Below are 18779 nucleotides of genomic sequence, written 5' to 3' on the forward strand. Positions count from 1 at the left end.
ACTTTGATTTACTTCCAACTGAAGTTTGTGCTCAAAGATACTATTTTGAAAGGCTATATGTGTAGACAAATTGATTATAACTACATTGCAATTACTAACTTCTATGTTTTCTTCATCCCGTTAATTTTTATTCTGCTGATTCGTCTCCCTTTGTTTTGAAGATGTGCAGGGGCTGGGAATTTACGAGATGATATTCTTTACTATAGAAGGGAACTAGAAAACTGCCATGATTGTGATGATGATAAAAAGGGGAACCTCCTGGATATGGGTATTAAAGCTCTAAGGTTAGTACTCGGTACAACTTACAGAACAAGGGGATATGACTCTATTCAGCTTATATTTTATTCATGTATTTCTATTTTTTAACTAATGGGGCTAAATTTGGTCACATGGGTAACCATGTTAAATGATCATGGCAATAATGTCCAGATTATTCACTTTATCAGAATTACTGATTGTAGAGAAAAGAGAGAACCTTAGTAGCTTTTTTTCCTTTTTTGCTACTAAGAATCTCAGTAGTTTGATGTACAATGATGTTGTACTATTTTACAATATCATGTTTGTATTACTTTTTCTCATAACTAAGAATCTCAATAGTTAGTTGTGGCAAGAGAGAGGTCGTGGTGAAAATAGTGGCTCTTTCTTTGATCATGGTGGTGGTGTTGGAGGTTGATATTTTAGGGGGAGGCCATGATAGAGGATGTAGTAATGGTCCTCAGAAGTGCACTTATTGTGGAATGGAAATTCACATTAGTTAATTTTTGTTATGATCTACATGGCCCACCTTCTATGTGGACCAATCATGCTATAGTGAGTAGTGATGAAACAAGTGGTAATCAATAGACTGATCAAATGCTCTTGGCTTCTATGGGTGCCACTATGAAGGAGAGGGTGAGGGTACCACATGATGAATATGAGAGGTTCGTTCAGGCTATATTAGAACACAATACTTCTACCCTTTCTGACTCAGGTATAGCTTGTTTGGCATCTAAAACCTCTTCCATATTCCACTGGATTATTGACTCTGGAGTTTCTGATCATATGACAAGGACTCCATGTGTTTTTCTTCTCTTTCTCAATTTCACTCTTCACAAATTATTCCTTCAGCCAATGGTTCATCCTCTTCTAATTGTAGTGTTAGCAATGTTGGTCTAGCATTTCTTTCCTTATCATTTGTTCCATATGTCTCTAATTTTCCCTTCAACCTTATGTGTTAGTAAACTAACTAAATCTCATAACTGCTCAATTACCTTTTATCCATCCTCTTGTATCTTTCAGGATCTCAAGACAGGGATGAAGATTAGTGGAGGGCATGAAGTAGGCTAATTGTATTATCTTAATGTTGATGCTCAGAAGTAGCACTTCAATCCTTTCTTACACCTATCCAATGGCATTGCAGGCTTGGTCATCCATCTCTTCGAGCAGTTAAGCCTCTTGTTCCTTCATTGAGCCATCTCATCTTCGGAGTGTGAATCCTGTCAATATGGGAAACATCATCATGTTCCCTTTAGTCCTAGATTGTGTCCTACAATTATTACAAATACTTTTGTAATTTTTTTTGATGATTTTTCAAGAATGCCATGGCTTCATCTTATGAAAGAAAGAAGTGAATTGTTTTCCCTTTTTCAAAAACTTCATGTTGAAATTCATACTCAATTTGCTTTTCCAATCAAAATTTTATGATCCAACAATGGCAAAGAATATTTTCTTTTTGTTTCAACAACATTTAGAAAAACGAGGTATTATCCACAACAAAATGAGGTGGTTGAACAGAAGAATCATCATTTTCTTGAAACCACTTGCTATGTTCTTCATCAAATGAGTGTTCCCAAAGAGTTTTGGAGCAATTTTCTTACGGCATGTTTTCTTCCCTTTTTCTCTAATGTTTCTTACCGTCTCCTTTTCCTTTGACTCCAAGGGTATTTGGTTGCATCTGTTTTGTTCATAATATGGGTCCTGTTTTGGATAAGTTAGATGCACGATTTACTAAATGCATCTTTCTTTGCTAATATAGAACTCAAAAATGTATAAATGTTGTTAGAATGTTAGAATTGAGTCTCTTTGTATGAGTGTTCGGTTAATAAGAGTCTTATTAGCCCATAATTAAGTTAAGTTATCCTGTAACCGAGCCTGGGTTAATGGGCCTAAGTCTGTTTAATGTTTTGAAGTTAACTGGGTGTCCCATCACTAATTAGGGACATTCCAGTAAATTCTTGTATCATTGTACTACATTCAAATATAAATAATAGCTGGTCGACTGGACAGTGCAGTTCGACATTTTCCAGCATACCAGTGGTTTTCTTCTCTTCTCTACTTCGAATACAGCATTCAGCTCACATGGTATCAGAGCTGATTCGAACCTAGGGTTTCAGCCGGCACACCAGCTTCTACTCTCTCCTTTTTGCTGCTCTTTTCTCATTTCTTCTTCTTCTCTGGGTTGCTGAAAAAAAGAGGGTTGTAAGAGAACAAGATAGATTCGAACCTAGGGTTTCCCTTGGTTGTAGGGCTCAAGGGAGGTAAAGCCCAGAAGTGGATGTCCTACTAGCTTCTTCTTCAGCAAGATAGTAGCTATTTGGCTACTTAGTGAGATCTGTATAGGACAGACCTAGTTGAGGACTGATTTCAGCAGTCCTAGCCCTAGCCGAAAGGGGGAGTGCTTCCCTGCAACAGCAGCTTCGAAGCCCCAGCAAAACTGGCACAGCAAAGTGGTAAACAGCTCCAAGTTCAGGTTGGTTAACAGTCCGAAACCCCTCACCACTGCTGTACCCGAGCTCCTTCAGCTCAAGTGAAGTTACCTAGGGGGCTGCCAGCTCTAGATTGCCCAGCACTGAACTCTTTGACCAGTTAAGACTGAAGTCAGCATGTCTTCACTATCCGGAGAAGTTTCCTCTAGGGATATCAGACCTGCCGCAAGGTCACCCAACCTGGAAAACCCTAATCTGCACAGTTTGCAAATCACTAGTGTGTTGTTGGATGAATATAATTTTCATTCAGCCTTTTTGAATTTTATTTCCTACAATGTTGGAATGGAGAACACATTAGGTTTTGGGAGAATGATTGGTTGGGGATTGGAAAATTATGCGACTTGTGCCCAAGGATGAAAAGGTTGAGCAGTCTATGAAACCTAAACCATATTCTTCCTTGTTGAAATACCTTCTAATGGAAGACTGGTAGCTCCTGCCAGTCTGGTCGTCGATAATGTGTGGATTTGTTTCAACCTGAACGAAAGACATTCTGACCTTGAAGAAGCTGTAGGATGGAGAGGTTCTAATTAGCGGGAAGATGGAGAAAGGAAGCGGCCATTGAAGCACAACTTTTTAAGTTCGAGGAAGTGAAGTCATGGAAACTGGTATCGCTGAAAATCAAAGAAGAGAAAAGAGCATCTGTGTACCTACCGAAGGATGTGGTCGTATGGTTAAAAGGTTTTCTGGATGTAGCCATAGTTTCAAGATCTCAGAATTGGAAGAATAGGATGAAATTAAATGGTAAGGTTTTTGAAGCTGAACAACGTTTCAATAGGAAAGGGTGGTTCATCACAGTCAGAGTGGTTCGGATTGGGCAAAAAACAGATGATATGCATCCCCTTTGGAAATCAGAGTGAAGGTTGGACGACTGTGGCGAAAGAACTACAGGAGTTCTTGTGGAGAAACGAGGAGCAATCAAGGCAAACCCAGACCAACAACAGAGAAGCATTCCAATCAAAAACAGGTTCGGAAAAGAAAGAAGACGGGGAGGGTATGGATTGGAGTAAAAAGTATGTAGTTTCTGCAAAAAAAAGTGGCCAAATGGAGCTCGGTTGCAAAGGAACTGAAACAGAAATTGAAATTTGAAGGCACCTTCAATCTGCAACCATTTCAAGCAGATAAGGCGTTGTTATAAGTTGGTAAGATGGTTGGGGAGATTTACGCTCAACCTATTCAGACCTCGGAAGGTATAGTTGTAGTTAGCCAGTGGACACCAAGTGCAAATCGCATAGACCAAACAGAAGTATTCTGACTGAGTTTTAGGGCCTTCGTTCAATCTATGGTCCCCTGAAACGTTCAAACAAATTGATTCCCAGTGCGGAGGGGCCTTGGAAGAGCTGGACACCTCAAATCTCAGTGCGGCAGTAATGGGGTTGAGAGGGATTAAAGCAGAAGAAGTCCCAAGAACAGTGAAGCTAGAGACAGGAGAATCTCAGACTGGTTTGGTTGCTCTCGTCGGTGGAGGAGAGACTGGAGAAACTTGTGGGAGGTAGAAGATGATGACATTGCAAGGGTCAAAGAATTAAAGAAGGTTGACCATTTTAGCAATACAAAGGGAACCGAACAGCCGCCCAGTTTGAAAATTGGAAATCAGGGCACTAATGAAACCTTTAAATCTGAGCCGTCTATTAACGCACGTGCGGATTCCAAACGGCCGTTTGTAGGGGTGACAGCTGAATCAATCAATAAACCATCCTTTAATGCTAAGCATGCGCCATTTGTCAGTCCGATGAGTGAACCAAGCGAACTAGTGCGCCATTCATCCCAAAGGATGGTGGACAATAGCAAGGGTCTATCATCATCTTTATTGACCCCTGCTGTCCGTCCCCCCGCCACAGGTTTAACACAGAGAAGCAGGGCCGCCACTAAAGTTCCAGGGGACACCAGAAAAGGAAGTGGCGACACTTGGGTATGGAAACCGATGCCAACGAATAATTCTACGTTCCCTGATAAGCCAAATCCGAAGTTTAATAGGCACGAGAGCGATGATTCCGAAGAGGAAAGCGACTGGGAAGACCTAATGCAAGAGAAGGTGTATCAATCGGAGCTAGAAGATAGCATTGGAAGTGTCAACACGCTAGAACACGCATTCTGTGGGAAGATGAAACGATGGGAACAGAGCTGCTGTTCGAAGACCCCTCTAACTATTCTAGTTTGGTTCCAAGAGAAGAATCGGGTGATGGCCAGTCTTAGGGGTGAACTCAGTGCCGGTCAGGAGGGAAGATGAAGAAATCCCAAGGGAGACACATCGTCAAGATATAAATAAAGGAGTGTTGGATCTTGGCATTAACCCAAACAAAGAAGCACAAGAGGAACAGAAAATCGATGTTATATCAGTCTTGCCTACCAAGGATTCCGATTCAGAGGGTATTGGTAAAGGGAAGGTTTCAAGATTGCCGGCATAGGGAATCCCTAACCCCGTCTTTGTGTTTACCTTTTAGTCTGTGGGTCATTGTATACACCTCTCTAAGAATTGTGCAGGTACAACCAATGCCACTCTCCCTTGAATACTCTAATGGACTGTGCCACAGCGCAAGTTTTTGAGAACCTTTCAAACAATAGCTTAGAAGAAGAGAGAGCTAGAATCTGGTTCCTAATTCTGGAAAACCTTTTGGACCCGACCCTAGGAGTGGAGAATATTGAAAATAGAGTAAATCACCCTTTCACCCAACCAAAGTCAGTATCCTGAACCTTAATCCAGGAGGATGTTAGGAGGTTGAATCAGGAGGAGAAAGAAGAGTCAAAAGGAAACAGAAGACTGGGAAGGAAGAGTGAAGGAAGCAAGGTATATTTAAGGAAGAAAGGAAAGCAAAGAAGAAGAAAGCAAAGCGAGTTAGAGAAGCTTAAGTGCGGAATTAATTATGAGAGGAAGGAAGAGGGGAGCCTGAAAAGAAAAAGAGGAGAACAATAGGCAACCATTGATAAGGGGTTTCAAGCAAGTTGAAATGAAAATAGTCAGCTGGAATGTAAAAGGCCTTGGAAGTGCCAAAAAGAGGAGAATAATCAGGAATACTCTCAGAAAATAGAAGAAAAACAGCCTTTTGAGAAGAAATGACTGTTCAGAAAGGTGCAAAAGTTCAAAAGAAAGTAGTAGGAATCAGAGGTCAAGAGGAGAGAAGAAGAAGAAGAAGAAGGTGGCAGCAACTTGGGTTCAGAGAGATTTTCGAACATAATCTCTTCTCTTACACCCTTAATTCTATTTTATTAAGTTAAACTTTGGTAATTTACAGAGAAGCCCCTAGTTGGGCAGAAAATAAAAAAGACATAACATAAGAAAGAATAAGCCCAGATTAAGGCACATTATAGCAAAGGACATAAAAGATAAAAAAATGATAAACAGCCTATGGGCCATTCGGCTCGTCTTCTCTACACACCCCCTCAAGCTGAGCATACATGTCAATCATGCCAAGCTTGCTAGTATCATGCTGAAGTTTAGCCTTGGGAATGCCCTTGGTGAGGAAATCTGCTAACTGTCCTTCAGAGGTGATGAAAGGTAGACACACTTCTCCAGAAGCCACTCTTTCTCGAATGAAGTGTCTGTCAACTTCAATATGCTTAGTTCTGTCATTTTGCATTGGGTTGTGAGCAATGTTGATGGCGGCCTGATTATCACAGTATAACATCATTAGCTTATCATGCTCAATACCCAGTTCCTCCATCAAGGATTTAAGCCACAATAGTTCAAAAACTCCATGAGCCATGGCTCTGTATTCTGATTCGGCTGAAGATCAAGCAACAACTGGTTGTTTCTTGCTTCTCCAAGAGGCAATATTACTTGCCACCAAGCTACAGTACCCAGAGGTAGATCTTTTGTCATCAATATTTCCAGCCCATTCAGCATCTGTGTAGGCTTCAAGTTTCATATGGTCATGCTTGGCAAATAGAATTCCCTTTCCAGTGGAGCCCTTCAAATAACACAGAATCCGCTCTACTACTGCCATATGAGTATCCCTGGGAACATGCATGAACTGACTGATGCAACTGACAGCGTATGCAATGCCTGGCCGAGTCATGCATAGATAAAGAAGTTTTCCAAGTAGTCTCTGGAAGACTCCCTTATCTTCTAACAATATTCCATCTGAAGCAGAGAGTTTATGGCTCATACCAATAGAAGTAACAACTGGTCTAGCACCCATCTTCCCTTTTTCAGAGAGCAAATCAAGAACATACTTCCTTTGAGAGATAAGGATCCCATCCTCATCCTTGGATCTAGCAACTTCTATGCCAAGAAAGTATCTCAATTCTCCTAGATCTTTGATCTCAAACTCTATATGAAGGAAAGATTTGAGATCATTGATTCTTGAGACATCATTACCAGTCACAACAATATCATCAACATACACAATCAGGTAAACGGCCAAGGATTCTCTCCTTTTCACAAAGAGGGTATGATCAGGCTGTGTTTGTACATAGCCAAAGCTAACAAGGGCAGCCCTAAACCTTTCAAACCATGCTCTAGAGGACTGTTTGAGTCCATAAAGAGATTTCTTCAGCTTGCAGACCTTTCCTTTCATATTTGTTTCATACATCCCTGGAGGAAGAAACATATAGACCTCCTCTTGTAATTCTCCATTCAGAAATCATTCTTTACATCCAGTTGATAAAGTGGTCAGTTTGAGTGTGCAGCCAAAGATAGTAGAACTCTCATAGAAGTCATCTTGGTAATAGGGGCAAAGGTTTCCAGATAATCAATCCCATATGTCTGTGTAAAAACCCACTTACAGCCTACTGGATCCTTCCCTTCAGGCAAATCAACAACTTCCCAAGTGTCATTCTTGTGCAGGGCATCAATTTCTGTTCTCATAGCATCCCTCCATTCTGGAATATTGAGCTTCTGACACAGACGTGGGAATTGGGTTAGAGGCAACAGAAGAAAGGTAGGCAAAATATGAAGGAGAGAGCAAACTATAAGAAAGGTGTTTAGAAATGCAATGTGCAGTACACTTCCTTTTTCCTTTCTTAATAGCAATGGGGATATCAAGGTCTGGGAAGGATGGCTCCAAAGGGGCTGTAATAGTACCTATTGTCTCATCTGTAATTGGAAGTGCATGAAGCTCATGTGTTGTAGGGGAAACAACCTACTCATTTCTGGCTCTTTGCCGTTGATACAACTTGGGATTAAAAAGAGGGTGAGGAGGTAAAGGAGGAGGAATAGGAACACTGGAATGAGAGTGAGGTCACTGATCCTCCCTTGATTCATTTGAAAGAGGAAGAGACTCAGCAAAAGACTCAACTGGGACGGGAAGAGGAAGAGCAAACACCTGTGACAAATCCTCCCCCTTTGGACAATGTCTCTCCAGAGAAGAACCATAAAAGGAAGAAAGCTCATCAAATGTGACATCCATTGAGACATACCGAGTGCTAGTCTTCGGATCAAAACAACAGTAACCCTTCTGTGTGGGGGAATAACCAAGGAAGATACACTTGTGGGCATTTGGTTCAAATTTATGCCTTTGGACACTTGGGATATGTACATAACAGGTGCAGCCAAAGACATGAAGAGGAATAGGAAAAAGATCCTTGTCCGGATGAAGGAGACTGAAGGGAGACTTAAACCCTAAAACCCTGGATGGAATACGGTTTATAAGGTAAGTAGCAGTGAGAACAGCATCACCCCAAAACTTTGTAGGGACATGTGAGGCAAATAGAATACTTCTTGCAACTTCAACAATATGTCTATTTTTTCTTTCAGCAACTCCATTCTGTTTTGGGGTCCTAACACAGGAGCTTTGGTGAGTAACCCCTAAATCAATGAGATAGTAGGTCAGTTTTTTCTCAAAATATTCTTTTGCATTGCTGGGTCTGAAAAATTTAATCCTGGTATCAAACTGGGTTAGAACAAATTCATGGAATTGCCTCACAAAGTCTGGGAACTTCATCACGGGACTTCATCAAAAATATCCAAGTGAACCGAGAAAAGTCATCAATGAACAAGATAAAATATTTGTAGCCACCCATAGAGGGTAAATGGTAAGGCCCCCACACATCAGAGTGCACAATATTAAAAGGAGAAGATCTTTTTATTACTTAGAGGATAATTGTTTATAATGTTTTGACAGTTCACAAAACTCACAATGAAGACTGGACAAACTAATTCTCTTAAACAGTTCTAGGAATAAATAACTTAATGCAAAAAAATAAAGATGACCCAAATGAAAGTGACATAACATGACTCGACTGATGGACTCTGTAGATGTAGACCCAAATGCAGCTTTTCCAGGTTGTTCATGACACTGTCCAAGAGTATTCAGCAGATATATTCCATTCGCCTCACGGCAACTCCCAATCACCTTCTAAGACTCTAGATCCTAGAAAACACAGTAGGAAGGGAAGAAGGTTACACAACAGTTTAATGACTTAGTTAGGCTACTTACAGATAACAAGTTTGTATTTAATCTGGGTACATGAAGAGCAGAAGGAAGAACCAAGGAGTCTATAGCCTTGATGGTTCCCTTGCTGGAGATAGGGGCAAGAGAGCCATCGGCCAGGGTGATTTTGTCACGTCCAGGAAGTAAATCATATGAAACAAACAAAGTAGAAAGGCTGGTCATATGATCAAAAGCACCAGAATCAATAATCCAAGGGATCCTACGATTACCTGAAATGGTTGCATGATTGGTAGAAGCCCTTATACCTGAATGGGCAAATGCAGAAGAGGTTGAATTTTCTAAAGGGTTGGAAGAAGAGGTCACACCCTCTAGGTGATTGATCATCCTCCCAAACTTCTCATATTCTGCCTTCATAGCTGCTAACTGCACACTGGCCATCATCTCTTCAGTTTGGTATCTGTCACTATCTGGACCAGCAGCAACATTAGCACTCCTTGCCTTTTTATTATCAGACTTCTTCTGAAACCGAAGTGGAAGGAGCTCAGGATGCAATTTCCAGCACTTGTCTTTAGTGTGTTTTGGCCATTTACAGTATTCACATATAATCTCTTTCTTCCCTGAGCTACTTGGAGTCCCTGCAACCCCCTTGGGTTTTACTCCCATATTAGCAAAGTGATCATTTAGACCAGCCCCTTGGACCTGGACAAGTCTTCCGCTTTCTTCACTGCTTACCAAGGCATATGATTGAGACAGTGAGACACTATCCTTGGATAAAATATTTTGCTTTGTAATGTCATACTCTGGGTTTAGCCCTGTCAAGAACTCAAACACCCTCTTTCTCTCAACCAGTTTTATGTAGGTCCCAACATCATTAGTGGTGTCCCAGGTTACAGCTTCTATCAAATCTATTTCTTGCCATAAAGACTTCAGTGTTGAGAAGTATATAGCTAATGGTTTCTCCCCCTGTCTCAAATTCTTCACATTACTTCTCAAATTGTAAGCCTTGGCCACATTTAATTTTTGGGAATAGGTTTTAGCAACACTATCCCAAATTTCCTTTGCTAAATTCATCTACAAATAGTGCTGACTAATCTGTGGTTGCATTGAGTTCACAAGCCACCCAATAACAGTATAATTTTCTTGTGTCCACTTTTCATATGATGGATCATCTTCTGGAGGAGCCTTTTTGCTCCCGGAGATAAAACCCCACTTTCCTCTACTACAAATATGAATCTTTACTGATTGTGACCAAGCCAAATAATTAGTTCCATCCAGCTTGACTGTGGTCATAGCTAGTAAAGAGTCTTTAGAGGCTCCCGAAACCTATCTGGGTTCAGTAACATGCTTGTTTTCAAAGTCTGAGGAGTTCATCTTCTTAAACACTTCAAAAATGACTCCAAACAACTTCGAAAAACACCAAATGAAGACAGAACAAAAACTGTGTTGTGAGCCAACCTCTATGCAGCCATACCAGTAATCTGCGTCACACCTGAAAGCTGGGAGAAATGGAGAAAATTCAGCCGCTCCTTGTAGACTTCACATAACACCAATCCACTTGATTTGATCTTCAAGAAGGAGAATGAGAAAGCCTTCAGTCACTGATTGCCCAGGACAAACTTCCTATGGGGCCCGCAATCAGATTTCTCCAGAAAATTAGGGTTTCGGGCAACACACTTGAATCTGTCAAGGGGACGACAAAACCAGTCCTGTTCTCTCCAGAAGCTACTAACAACTGGGCTGAAATAGGTGTCTTTAACTATTCATATGATTCAGCTCTCCATACACACTATGTATGGGAAAAAAAAAGGTGAAAAAAAAAGTGAAAAACGAGCCTGCTCTGATACCAAAAAGAAAAATAGCCTTTTGAGAAAAAGGACTGTTAAAAAAGATGCAAAAGTTCAAAAGGAAGTAGCAGAAATCAGAGTTCAAGAGGAGTGAAGAAGAAGAAGAAGGTGGCGGCAACTTGGGTTCAGAGAGAGAGATTTTCAAACATAATCTCTTCTCTTACACCCTTAATTCTATTTTATTAAGTTAAACTTTGGCAATTTACATAGAAGCCCCTAGTTGGGTAGAAAATAAAAAAGACATAACATAAGAAAGGATAAGCCTAGATTAAGGCCCATTACAGCAAAGGGCATAAAAGATAAAAAAAGGATAAACAGCCTATGGGCCATTCGGCCCATCTTCTCTACAAAAAGAAATACCAGATCTGATTTTGATTCAAGAAACCAAAATGTCAGAGATGAATAGAAGGGTTTAAGCTAGTCGTTTTCCCCATCATGGGGAGCCTCAGGAGGGATCTTGACCATTTGGAGAAATGAGGAAATGGAATGTGTGGAGGAATTGATTGGTAGATACTCAATCTCCCTAAAAATTAGAAGACCCTCGGATGGGAGAGAATGGGTGGTAACAAATGTATATGGTCCCAACTCCTGTAGAGACAGGGAGTCTTTTTGGGAGGAGTTGTGTCCTATTAGAGGAATTTGGGAGGGACAATGGTGTGTGGGAGGTGATTTCAGTGTCATCAGATTTTTAGGAGAAACAAACAAGCCGAACCAAGGAATCATTACCAGCATGAGGAATTTTAATAACTTAATTGATTCCTTTGAATTGAGTGAACCTCCAATGTTAAGGGTGGACTGTACATGGTCAATTTTTCAATCCCCCTGCCCCAACCTCCTCCAAACTTAATAGATTTCTCATCACTCCCAACAGGGAAGAATTGTGGGGCTCAATAGTAGTGAAAGGGCTACCTAGGGTTACCTCAGATCATTGCCCCATCTCCATTGAGAAGGAAATTCCAGGGGGAGGCCCGACTCCATTCAGATTTGAAAATATGTGGTTTGAGGATCACTCATTCAAAACTAGACTGAAGGATTGGTGGCAGGAACTCAAACCTTTGGGGTGTATGAAACTATTAAGCTTTGCATGGAAATTAAAGAGGATAAAAGGGAAAATAAAGAGGCTATCAGAAGGTTATCAGAAGAAGAGAGAGAGAGGATCGATGGAAAATCAAGCAAGAATTGGAAGAGATTTTAAGGAAGGAGGAAATATGTTGGAGATAGAAGTCAAGGTGCCAATGGATTGTTGAAGGAGATGGTAATACTAAGTTTTTCCATGCAATTGCAAATGGAAGGAGAAAGAAAAATTTAATCTTTAGTGTGGAGGAGGGGGTCAAGAAGTAAGAAAAGTCAAGAGATCACAAGGGTCTTTGTTAATTATTTCAAGGAAATCTTCACAAGCTCAAGCGGGTGACAACAGAGCTACCAAAAATGGGAGGGGATAGACTTTCAGAAGATTAGCCTTTGTTTTTCGATAGGAACTTCACTTTGGAAGAGATTAAGAATGCAATATTCTCCATGGAAAGATCGAAAGCCCTCGGGCCGGATGGATTTTCAATGGCCTTTTATCAGGAATGCTAGGATTGGTTGAAAACTGGCATTCTAAAAGTGTTCAATGAATTCTTTCTCCAAAGAGAGGTGCCTCGAGGGGTGAATGCCACTTTTATCACCTTAATCGCGAAGAGAAGGGAGGCCAAAACCCCTAAAGATTACAAGCCAATTAGTCTTGTGGGGAGTATATATAAAATCATTGCAAAGGTTCTCTTAGAAACGATCAAAAAAGTGCTACCATCAATCATTTCACCATTCCAAGGTGCCTTTGTGGAAGGGAGGCAGATTGTGAATCAAATTTTAGTAGCCAATGAGTGTGTTGCAGAAAAAAGAAAGTGTAGAGGAAAAGGGTTGGTGTGTAAGGTGGACCTAGAGAAAGCCTATGATATGGTTAACTGGGAAGTGCTACTTCAAATGCTAGAAAGGTTGGATTTTGGAACCAAATGGAGATCTTGGATTAGAGGATGTCTAAGTTCCATCCATTGTTCAATCCTTATTAATGGAGTAGCAAAGGATTTCTTTCCAGTTGAGAGAGGAATTAGGCAAGGAGACCCCTTATCCCCTTTTCTCTTCACTTTAGTGGCTGAGATGTTAAGCAGAATGGTGGCGAAAGCCGATTTCCAAGGCTTGCTTAGAGCGTGGAGGGTAAGTAGAAATCAAGAGGTTGTTACCCACCTTCAATTTGCAGATGACACAATCTTCTTTTGTGAGGGAGGTAACGAGGAAGGAGTGGTTAACCTTAAATTGATATTGGATAACTTTGTGGGGGTGAGAGGTTTAAGGATAAATTGGACCAAAACAGGCATTGTAGGGGTCAATCTGGAGGAAAGGGAACTTCATAGATTTGTAGAGATTTTGGGATGTGAAATTAGAAGGTGGCCGATTAGCTACTTGGGCTTACCTTTAGGTGGTAACTCTGGGTCAAAAGGTTTTTGGAAGCCAATCATTGAAAGATTTGCTAAGAAGCTCGCTCTATGGAGGAGGAATTATATATCTCTTGGGGAAAGGATACATTGATTAGAGCCACATTGTCAAACCTCCCTATTAACTTCCTCTCAACCTTTAGAGTACCTTATAGAGTAGCGGGGTTAGAAAAATACATGAGAGATTTCCTTTGGAACCTAGGTTAGGAGAGGAAGGCTCACCTGATAAATTGGGATCAAGTTAGAATGCCCAAGGATAAAGGGGGTCTGGGAATAGGAAATATTTCACTTAGGAACTTAGCTCTGCTAGGAAAATGGTTGTGGAGATTCCCACTTGAGAGAGATAGGTTGTGGCACAAAGTCATTGTTAGTATTCATGGTTTGGTTGGAAATGGTTGGGATGCAAAAGCTGCCCCTCATGTTTCATCATCTTCTCCTTGGAAAGCAATTTTTTAAATTTATCCAACTTTCCTTAATTCCATTCGGTTTGATGTGGGCCAAGGTAATAAAGTTTGTTTCTAGGAAGACCTTTGGGTGGGAGATAGTCCACTCAAAGATCTCTTCCCTGACCTATACACTTTGTCAAACTTCAAAGGAGAAAAAGTAAGCATTGTGGGAAATCCTGGCCCAAATGGGGTCAATTGGAATCTGGGTTTCAGGAGGGGCCTCAAGGAAAATGAATGTGCCTCTTTAGTCCAATTGCTGGATCTGTTAGAACAAGTTCATTTGGACCCATCCTTGGAAGATTCTAGAATTTGGAAAGGCTCCTCAGATGGCCTCTTCTCTTGTTCCTCCTTCTTTAGTGCTCTTGCCACACCTAGCAACCTGGTTGGGGACTTCCCTGTAAAAGAAATTTGAGTAAGCCTATTCCCCCAAAAATTCAAGCCTTCTATTGGGAAATTTTCCTTGGCAAGGTTAATACTTGTGATATGTTACAAAGAAGAAGGCCTTTTGCTTGCCTTTCTCCTCAAATGTGCTCCCTTGGTAAGGAAAGTGGTGAGAGCTTGACATATCTATTTTTATCTTGTTCCTTTGTGCATCACATTTGAGATTCTTTTTGTTTTCTCTTTGGTTGCGGATGGGCTCCCCCTCAAGATGTGGCAGGACTTTTCAACTGAGACTTTTTTTAGGCAATCAAAGAAAAGAGGGAAGTTTATGTGGAAAACTACAAAGGTACCTATTTGTAGGGTAATATGGGAAGAAAGAAATAACAAAATATTTTTGGATAAGAGTAGAAAAAGGGAGGAGGTAATCGACACAATTAAAGTTAAAGTAGCTCATTGGAGAAGATCTTTACATATCTTTCAAGAGTTCTCAATCACAAACATTTTAAGATCCTGGACAAAAGTACGCAATCTTCAAGAGTGAAAGAGAGAATAAGGATGGATGGAAACCTCCAAATGGTAACAAGATTAAATTGAATTTTGATGGAAGATCCTTTGGAAATCCAAGGCTGTCAGGTATCGAGAGTAATCAGAAATTCTGAAAGGAGAATATTAGCATTATTCTCTGGACCTATAAGCATGGGCAATTCTCTAAAAGTTGAGTTATTGGCATTGCTACAAGGATTGAAGATAGCTAAGCAACTAGGAATGAGGCATGTTGAGGCTGAAGGGGATTCCAAGGTGATCATCTTTGAAGGGATGAGAGATCCATCATATGGATGGCCGAACCCTGCAGGTAGGTTGGGCGAAATTTCAAAAATTTCTCTCTCCCATGTGGGAATCACATTCCCTATTTTAGAAAAATGCATTTTCAAGGATCAATCTTGAACCTAAACAAGACCGGATCTGAAACCAAAAGGTAGGAGAGGGATATACCTGATACGGAGAAGTAGTAACCCCCAACGAAGGTGTTCACACCCAAAGAATTTACCAAAGACTGCTCCCACTAAAGATGGCATAGCGTAGGGTGGAGCAGAATCAGTGGGATGGCTCTTCAACAAGAACTGGATTCTTCACCAAGAATCTGATGGAAGGCGAGTGAGCACGACTTCAGATCACCTTTTCTACCCAAAGGTGATATCAAGAACCCTTTCTTGATCGCTCCTACAAGTGGAGATCGAACTTGTAATGGCGGCAATAGCAGAAGATGTCGTCAGTCCAACTGTATGCTATCTTCTCTCTTCTATCAGTAAAACTGAAGGATGAACTGGAGGTTCGCCCTGCTCCTCTATTTATAGCCTTAAAGAGAGGTTCTCCTAATCCCATTAGGATAATCTCTTATCTTATCTGCAGATAAAGATCAGCCTTCCTAATCCAATTAAGTGTTTCCTAATCCAAATCTCTATTTGGATCTGGACTCTCTGAGTGGATAGGGATAATCCCTTATCCTATCTACTGATATAAATCCCATAACTGCCCCTCTTTAATTAATCTCATTAAGCCAGTTCGAATTGGGCTTTAGGCCCATTAAGTCCATGTGCTCACTTATCCTCCAAACTGTTGCCTAGTTGGATATCATTGTATGGTGTGGGACCCAAACATTGATCTATACATCAGCTACATGGATTCAACCCAGCCTCTGTTACAAGGCCTTGTCGAATTCACTGTAGGTGACAGTGAACCCCTGAGCCCATCACCATGGGTTCTTAATGGGCCCAACATTTACACTAAATGGTCATTGAGTCAAGCCACCTTATAAAAACCCAAGGACTGTGGGTAGATGCAAAATTAGCCCATCAGGTATTACCATCAATAGTCTTACACTTAACCTCTCATTCCATAATGATCAAACACTGCCCGAAAAGAGAGGACCTCTCCCTCGGCTGCAAAGTACAGTGCTGAACTCTCTACTCACGTGAATCCCGAGAATTAAAACCTTTTGCAAACTTTTTGATATATATATATATATATATATATATATATATATATATATATATATATATATATATTTTGCAAAACAAATTTCAACTGTTGAAATCGGCTACCGATAGCTTTGGTTTCCATCAGAGAGAGTGCATCCCTGATCATTCACTTTGTCTGACAGAGGGGCTGATCCTGTCACTATGATCACCCATTCAAATGAATTCTCAGACTGTCCCAACATACCCAAGTTTTGACCCCCTCTAAGGATCTCACTAATTTTCATATCAAAGACAGTCCAATCCGACACCTAGTGCAGTATCATAATCGAGTTTAGGGGTTAGATGTAACATTCCAGTTTTGCCCATCTATCTCCAAGGTCCAGGGCAATTATGGAATTCTAGTCCGATTCAGGGTTTCAAGGAAAAACCCACACTGCATGTACCTTAGATCTCACCCTAGCAGCTGAGACAAGCCACCCCAACCAACTTGGTGGCACATCAATGTCAACCTTGGCAGGATAAATTTCCCCAGATCTATCCAACGGCTGTGAAGATTCTAAACTAAACGAGTCTCATAAGTGTCCAGTTTAAGGCTATTACATAGAAACACACCATAATAACATTAATCAAATATGTACTTTATTCATTTACATTAAATGTAATAATGTACATCATTCTGATTAGAGCTAAGGGCATACACTGTCTAACAGCTCCCACTTGCACTTAGGTCCAATCTGGTATAAACCAGAGTCTCATGCTTTCCACGTGTTTCTCAAACACTTTCTGTGTCAGTGGCTTAGTCAATGGGTCTACTACATTTTCCGTTGATGCTACCTTCTGAATTAGGACGTCCCCTCTTCCAACTATCTCCCGCAGTACGTGGTACTTCCTCTCGATGTGCTTCGACTTCGAGTGGGCTCGTGTTTCCTTTGCCTGAGCGATAGCCCCAGTGTTGTCACACAACAATGGAATGGGTGATGTGCTAAATGGAACTACTCCCAATTTGTGAAATGAACTTCCTCATCCAAACGGCTTCTTTGGCAACTTCACTTGCGGCAACGTATTCGGCTTCGGTTGTGGAATCCACCGTGGATCCCTGTTTGCTGCTTTTCCAGCAAACAACACACGATCCTATCGTGAAAACGTATCTAGATGTAATCTTTCTATCATTTGGATCTGATTGGAAGTCGGCATCAGTATACCCCTGGATCTGTAGTGAACTACCATCGAATACCAGACAAAACTATTTTGTCCTTCGAAGGTACTTGAGTATGTTCTTCACAGCAGTCCAATGTTCCTGCCCTGCGTTTGACTGGAATCTGCTTACCACACTCACTGCCTGAGCGATGTCAAGATGAGTGCACAGCATGGCATTCATGATGTTTCCTACGGCTGAGGCATAGGGAATGTCCTTCATGCCCTCAATCTCCTCAAGAGTCTTGGGAGACATACGCTTGGAGAGAGTGACTCCATGCCTGAAAGGAACATTTCCTTTCTTGGAGTTCTCCATGTTGTATCTCTTGACTATCTTGTCAATGTAAGCAGATTGGGATAATCCTATTATCCTCTTTGATCTATCTCTATAGAGCCGAAGACCCAGTATATAGGTGGCTTCTCCAAGATCTTTCATGGAGAATTGTTGTGAAAGCCATACTTTCACCATAGTCAACATTCATACATCATTTCCAATGAGTAGAATGTCATCTACATACAGAACCAAGAACGTAACTTTATCCCCACTGGAATTCCTATAAACACAGGGCTCATCCGGATTTTGCTCAAAGTCAAACTTTTTGACGGTAGAGTCAAACCGAATGTTCCAACTCTTAGAAACTTGCTTAAGTCCATATATGGATCGGTTTAATTTACATACCATGCGTTCCTAACCTGCAGCTATAAAACCTTGTGGTTGCTGCATATAGATATCTTCACTAAGATTTCCATTCAGGAATGCAGTTTTGACATCCATTTGCCAAATCTCGTAATCATGGTACGCTGCTACAGCTAGCAGGATCCTAATGGATTTAAGCATGGCCACCGGTGAAAAGGTTTCTGTAGAGAAACTGATGTGGGCCCCATAGCTATGGGGCCACTCTGTCCGTAGGGTAGAATGTACCTAGTCTATTTGTTATGTTTTTCTGTTATTCTAGTTCTGTTATTCTAGTTGCTATTTACTTTTCAGTTTTATATTGTTAAGTGTTATGATGTAAACACCAAGGGCAGATGTGTCCTTTCATGTAACTAGCATAACATATAAATATTAAGTTGAAGTGGCGGCGGCAGATTAATTAGAATCTGTCCTTCCTTTCAAACCTGTGTTCTACTGCTCTCTCACTAATCTTTCTCCTCTTTCTTCTTCACTTTCTCTTCTGTTCGAACCTGAAATTCCAAGACTGATAGCAGTCTTGATCATCTTCATGGTATCAGAGCCAAGTTAGGGTTTCTTATGTGAGTCTAATACCAGCCGACCACATGAGAATCTCCTAGGACTAGAAGCTGAAAAGGTGGAGTTCGCAGACTGATTCTTGGAGATCGCCAGAAGTGCTAGCAGCTGTTAGAAGTTTTGTTATGGTTGCAGATTATTG

General features: G+C 40.9%; 1 protein-coding gene across 4 annotated transcripts in view; it reads left to right on the plus strand.

Annotated features, from left to right (window-relative positions):
• Nucleotides 1-18779, plus strand: part of LOC148860857 (metal ion-binding protein) — a 102592-nt gene that overhangs the window by 73095 nt on the left and 10718 nt on the right. For 3 of the 4 annotated variants that reach the window (XM_088986054.1, XM_088986055.1, XM_088986056.1), the window contains one exon: nt 162-284. In XM_088986054.1, the coding sequence (XP_088842180.1) occupies nt 162-284 (123 nt within the window). The remainder of the gene's footprint in view (nt 1-161; nt 285-18779) is intronic. The other variant, XR_016113235.1, reaches the window with a different exon arrangement.

Source organism: Nelumbo lutea, chromosome 4 (assembly GCF_056320005.1).
Source record: "Nelumbo lutea isolate HS-2025 chromosome 4, American lotus-T2T, whole genome shotgun sequence".
In the NCBI taxonomy this organism is placed as follows: Eukaryota; Viridiplantae; Streptophyta; class Magnoliopsida; order Proteales; family Nelumbonaceae; genus Nelumbo; species Nelumbo lutea.